Source organism: Penaeus japonicus, unplaced genomic scaffold, assembly GCF_977035675.1.
Source record: "Penaeus japonicus unplaced genomic scaffold, GWHDUDI00000001_assembly GWHDUDI00000020, whole genome shotgun sequence".
Taxonomy (NCBI): Eukaryota; Metazoa; Arthropoda; class Malacostraca; order Decapoda; family Penaeidae; genus Penaeus; species Penaeus japonicus.
The window spans coordinates 40753309-40758308 of NW_028234422.1; the positions used below are offsets into that span (position 1 = coordinate 40753309).

A 5000-nucleotide genomic window follows, 5' to 3' on the forward strand; every position below is an offset into this window, starting at 1 on the left:
CGGGAAATTAATCAGGCCGTGATTGAGGTGGTTAATTCCAAGCCTGGGTGTTTGTTTGTTTTTTTCTTTCTTTCTTTCTTTCTTTCTTTTCAAGAAAGTTCGATTAATACTGGTGACGTCATACAGACAAAAAGTCTTAAGTACGCATGGTGATTTTGTTTTGTTTATGTAATTCTCATGTTCACTTCTAAACATTAAGATGGGCTTTTTGAAAGAACATCTTTTGAAAAAAAAAAAAAAAAATGCACAGATAAATACGCACTTCTGAAACTCCCTCTACGCCCACTATGGTTCACCAACGCTTACGTGTTTGTTATGCAGCCGAATTCTAGTCAGAAATAACTTATGCCATAGATAAAGTATCAATTCTACTGATAATTTACCTATTTTTATAGTTCCAAATTTATCTGAAATCATTTTGGAGAACGGTGATATACCGAGGATTCCATTGTATCTCTGCATGTGACGTCACGCTTGCGCTTGCCGATATTTCAAGGCGCGGTCGGCAGAGGCTTCAGTAAAAGCAAGTGCGCTTGTGACGTCATCAAGCCTACGCTCAAGATATGACACGTCAAAGACAGTGACTCAAGCCCGGCTCAAGAACTGGCACGACGAAAATGCGATATAAGTCAGTCTAATATTGCTTAATCTAACCTGACCTAGCAAAGTATACCAAACGCAACCTAAAGCAAACCAGACCCAACCCAAATCAACTAACCAGCCTAACCCAACTCAACGTCACTCAGCCACAAGTCAAGCCAAAGAAGTCAACAACTCACCCGAGAGCTCCCAGGTGGAATGAGCTTCATCCAGCCAATGGTCGTACCAGCCAGTCCAGAACTCGGCAACCATGAGAGGACGACCCGGCTGTAGTTCTTTCAGAAGAGCAAGTTCCTCTTCTCCGCCATGTTGGAAATTGGCCGTTTGTAGGACTGTAACGAAACATCCAGGGAAACCGTTGGTGCCTTTCGTGTACTGATTTTGGGGCAATATATATGAATATCATATATGAAGTTTGGATAAGATACGCACATAGAGATTAAATCTAACGACATTTACATGTAAATACTAAGGCTAACACATGTACAAAAGCGTCTTACATTCTCACTTACGCTAAAACCAGAACGAAAAAATAAATTGATTAATAAAACCCTTAGTTTTTTAGCCCTATCTATACACGATATCTTTTTATTTCAATATGATTTGACTGGAAACCGATTCTACATTGTCACTCACTAAAGACATTCTTATCTCACTCTTCATTTTAATTCTTCTGAATCATTAAGGTCTTCCACACTCTGAATCTGAACAATAACATGCTCTTCTGCCTGTTTCTTCTGTTCGCTTTGATCATTCGTTCGTCAGTGAACTTTTTACCTGATACGCCCCTTTATACCGTTGAAAGCTATTGAGTGGTTCGTATCGACTGTGGGCAAATGTTAAATGTTAGAGGGTGAATGTTAAATATTAAGTTCAACTCTAGAGAAACGTCGATAGAGTCAGGGACTATCTCTCTCTCTCTCTCTTTCTGACTCTCTCTCTCTTTCTAATTCTCTCTCTCTCTCTCTTTCTGATTCTCTCTCTCTTTCTGATTCTCTCTCTCTCTTTCTGATTCTCTCTCTCTCTTTCTGATTCTTTCTCTCTCTTTCTGATTCTCTCTCTCTCTTTGTGATTCTCTCTCTCTCTTTCTGATTCTCTCTCTCTTTCTGACTCTCTCTCTCTTTCTGATTCTCTCTCTCTCTTTCTGATTCTCTCTCTCTCTTTCTGATTCTCTCTCTCTCTCTTTCTGATTCTCTCTCTCTTTCTGATTCTCTCTCTCTTTCTGATTCTCTCTCTCTCTCTTTCTGATTCTCCCTCTTTCTAATTCTCTCTCTCTCTCTCTTTCTGATTCTCTCTCTCTCTCTTTTTCTGATTCTCTCTCTCTCTCTTTTTCTGATTCTCTCTCTCTTTCTGATTCTCTCTCTCTTTCTGATTCTCTCTCTCTTTCTGATTCTCTCTCTCTTTCTGATTCTCTCTCTCTTTCTGATTCTCTCTCTCTCTCTTTCTGATTCTCTCTCTCTTTCTGATTCTCTCTCTCTTTCTGATTCTCTCTCTCTCTCTTTCTGATTCTCTCTCTCTTTCTGATTCTCTCTCTCTTTCTGATTCTCTCTCTCTCTCTCTCTTTCTGATTCTCTCTCTCTCTCTCTTTCTGATTCTCTCTCTCTCTCTCTTTCTGATTCTCTCTCTCTCTCTCTTTCTGATTCTCTCTCTCTCTCTCTTTCTGATTCTCTCTCTCTTTCTGATTCTCTCTCTCTTTTTCTGATTCTCTCTCTCTTTCTGATTCTCTCTCTCTTTTTCTAATTCTCTCTCTTTTTCTGATTCTCTCTCTCTTTCTGATTCTCTCTCTCTCTCTTTCTGATTCTCTCTCTCTCTCTCTGATTCTCTCTCTCTTTCTGATTCTCTCTCTCTTTCTGATTCTCTCTCTCTCTTTCTGATTCTTTCTCTCTGATTCTCTCTCTCTCTTTCTGATTCTCTCTCTCTCTCTCTGATTCTCTCTCTCTTTCTGATTCTCTCTCTCTCTTTCTGATTCTTTCTCTCTGATTCTCTCTCTCACTTTCTGATTCTCTTTCTGATTCTCTCTCTCTCTTTCTGATTCTCTCTCTCTATTTCTGATTCTCTCTCTCTTTCTGATTCTCTCTCTCTTTCTGATTCTCTCTCTCTCTTTCTGATTCTTTCTCTCTCTTTCTGATTCTCTCTCTCTTTCTGATTCTCTTTCTCTCTTTCTGATTCTCTCTCTCTCTTTCTGACTCTCTCTCTCTTTCTGATTCTCTCTCTCTTTCTGATTCTCTCTCTCTCTCGCCTTCTGATTCTCTCTCTCTTTCTGATTCTCTCTCTCTTTCTGATTCTCTCTCTATCTGTCTGATTCTCTCTCTCTCTTTCTGATTCTCTCTCTCTTTCTGATTCTCTCTCTATCTGTCTGATTCTCTCTCTATTTGTCTGATTCTCTCTCTCTCTTTCTGATTCTCTCTCTCTTTCTGATTCTCTCTCTCTTTCTGATTCTCTCTCTCTCTTCCTGATTCTCTCTCTCTCTCTCTTTCTGATTCTCTCTCTTTCTGATTTTCTCTCTCTCTCTTCCTGATTCTCTCTCTCTCTCTTTTTCTGATTCTCTCTCTCTTTCTGATTCTCTCTCTCTTTCTGATTCTCTCTCTCTCTTTCTGATTCTCTCTCTCTTTCTGATTCTCTCTCTCTTTCTGACTCTCTCTCTTTCTGACTCTCTCTGTGAGAATTATGTAGAATGCTATATACGATATTGAATACAAATAAATCAAATACATTAATCATATGACACTCCTAACCAGTGAGGCAATCGCCGGGTCAGGTCAGGTCAACTTTGCCCAAAGACCTACACCCTCAAAACGAGCTTAATTACTCAATAGTCACACCTACTACATTCCAGACTACCTTCCCACATTACCACCATTGGGGACGTCGGATGCGAACCCCTTCCATATAAACAGGATGTTTGGAACATACCGACAGACCGGGAATCGACTACGCTACCATTGACACCTGATTTCCCCGCCTGTTCATACGTGTCGTGATATTGTTTATTGCTGTGATCTTTGTGTTGTAGTGAATATTTTTATCGTGCACCATAACGGCAGACAATCTGCGTTATGGAATAAACTTGTAATGTTCAAACCCTGTGTCTGGCATCACTATTTATTTTGTGGTGGGTTCTTAGTTACGACAGACTAAGACAATCCTCACACTCTCTCTCTCTCTAGAGAAACGTCGACAGAGTCAGAGACTCTCTCTTTCTCTCCCCCACCCCCTCTCTCTCTCTCTCTTTCTGATTCTCTCTCTCTTTTTCTGATTCTCTCTCTCTTTTTTCTGATTCTCTCTCTCTTTTTCTGATTCTCTCTCTCTTTTTCTGATTCTCTCTCTCTCTCTTTCTGATTCTCTCTCTTTTTGACTCTCTCTCTCTAGAGAAACGACGACAGAGTCAGAGACTCTCTCTTTCCCCCCCCCCCCCTCTCTCTCTCTCTCTTTCTGATTCTCTCTCTCTTTCTGATTCTCTCTCTCTTTCTGATTCTCTCTCTCTCTCTTTCTGATTCTCTCTCTCTTTCTGATTCTCTCTCTCTTTCTGATTCTCTCTCTCTTTCTGATTCTCTCTCTCTCTTTCTGATTCTCTCTCTCTTTCTGATTCTCTCTCTCTCTTTCTGATTCTCTCTCTTTCTGATTCTCTCTCTCTTTCTGATTCTCTCTCTCTTTCTGATTCTCTCTCTCTCTCTTCCTGATTCTCTCTCTCTCTCTCTTTCTGATTCTCTCTCTCTCTCTCTTTCTGATTCTCTAGCTCTCTCTCTTCCTGATTCTCTTTCTCTCTCTTTTTCTGATTCTCTCTCTCTTTCTGATTCTCTCTCTCTCTTTCTGATTCTCTCTCTCTTTCTGATTCTCTCTCTCTTTCTGATTCTCTCTCTCTTTCTGATTCTCTCTCTCTCTCTACCTGATTCTCTCTCTCTCTCTTTCTGATTCTCTCTCTCTTCCTGATTCTCTTTCTCTCTCTTTTTCTGATTCTCTCTTTCTCTTTCTGATTCTCTCTCTCTTTCTGACTCTCTCTCTCGGTATTGAATACAAATAAATCAAATACATTAGTCATATGACTGGTTGCACTCCTAGCCAGCGAGGCAATCGCCGGGTCAGGTCAGGTCAACTTTGCCCAAAGACCTACACCCTCAAAACGAGCTTAATTACTCAATAGTCACACCTACTACATTCCAGACTACCTTCCCACATTACCACCATTGGGGACGTCGGATGCGAACCCCTTCCATATAAACAGGATGTTTGGAACATACCGACAGACCGGGAATCGACTACGCTACCATTGACACCTGATTTCCCCGCCTGTTCATACGTGTCGTGATATTGTTTATTGCTGTGATCTTTGTGTTGTAGTGAATATTTCTATCGTGCACCATAACGGCAGACAATCTGCGTTATGGAATAAACTTGTAATG

At 40.6% G+C, this 5000-nt stretch overlaps 1 protein-coding gene across 1 annotated transcript in view; it reads right to left on the minus strand.

Annotated features, from left to right (window-relative positions):
* The window catches only part of LOC122247510 (beta-galactosidase-1-like protein 2), a gene marked incomplete in the record, with an annotated part of 85328 nt that overhangs the window by 16824 nt on the left and 63504 nt on the right, over positions 1-5000 (minus strand). Inside the window, 1 exon segment of the mRNA XM_086548461.1 lies at positions 780-932. Within this exon segment, the coding sequence (XP_086404587.1) occupies positions 780-932 (153 nt within the window).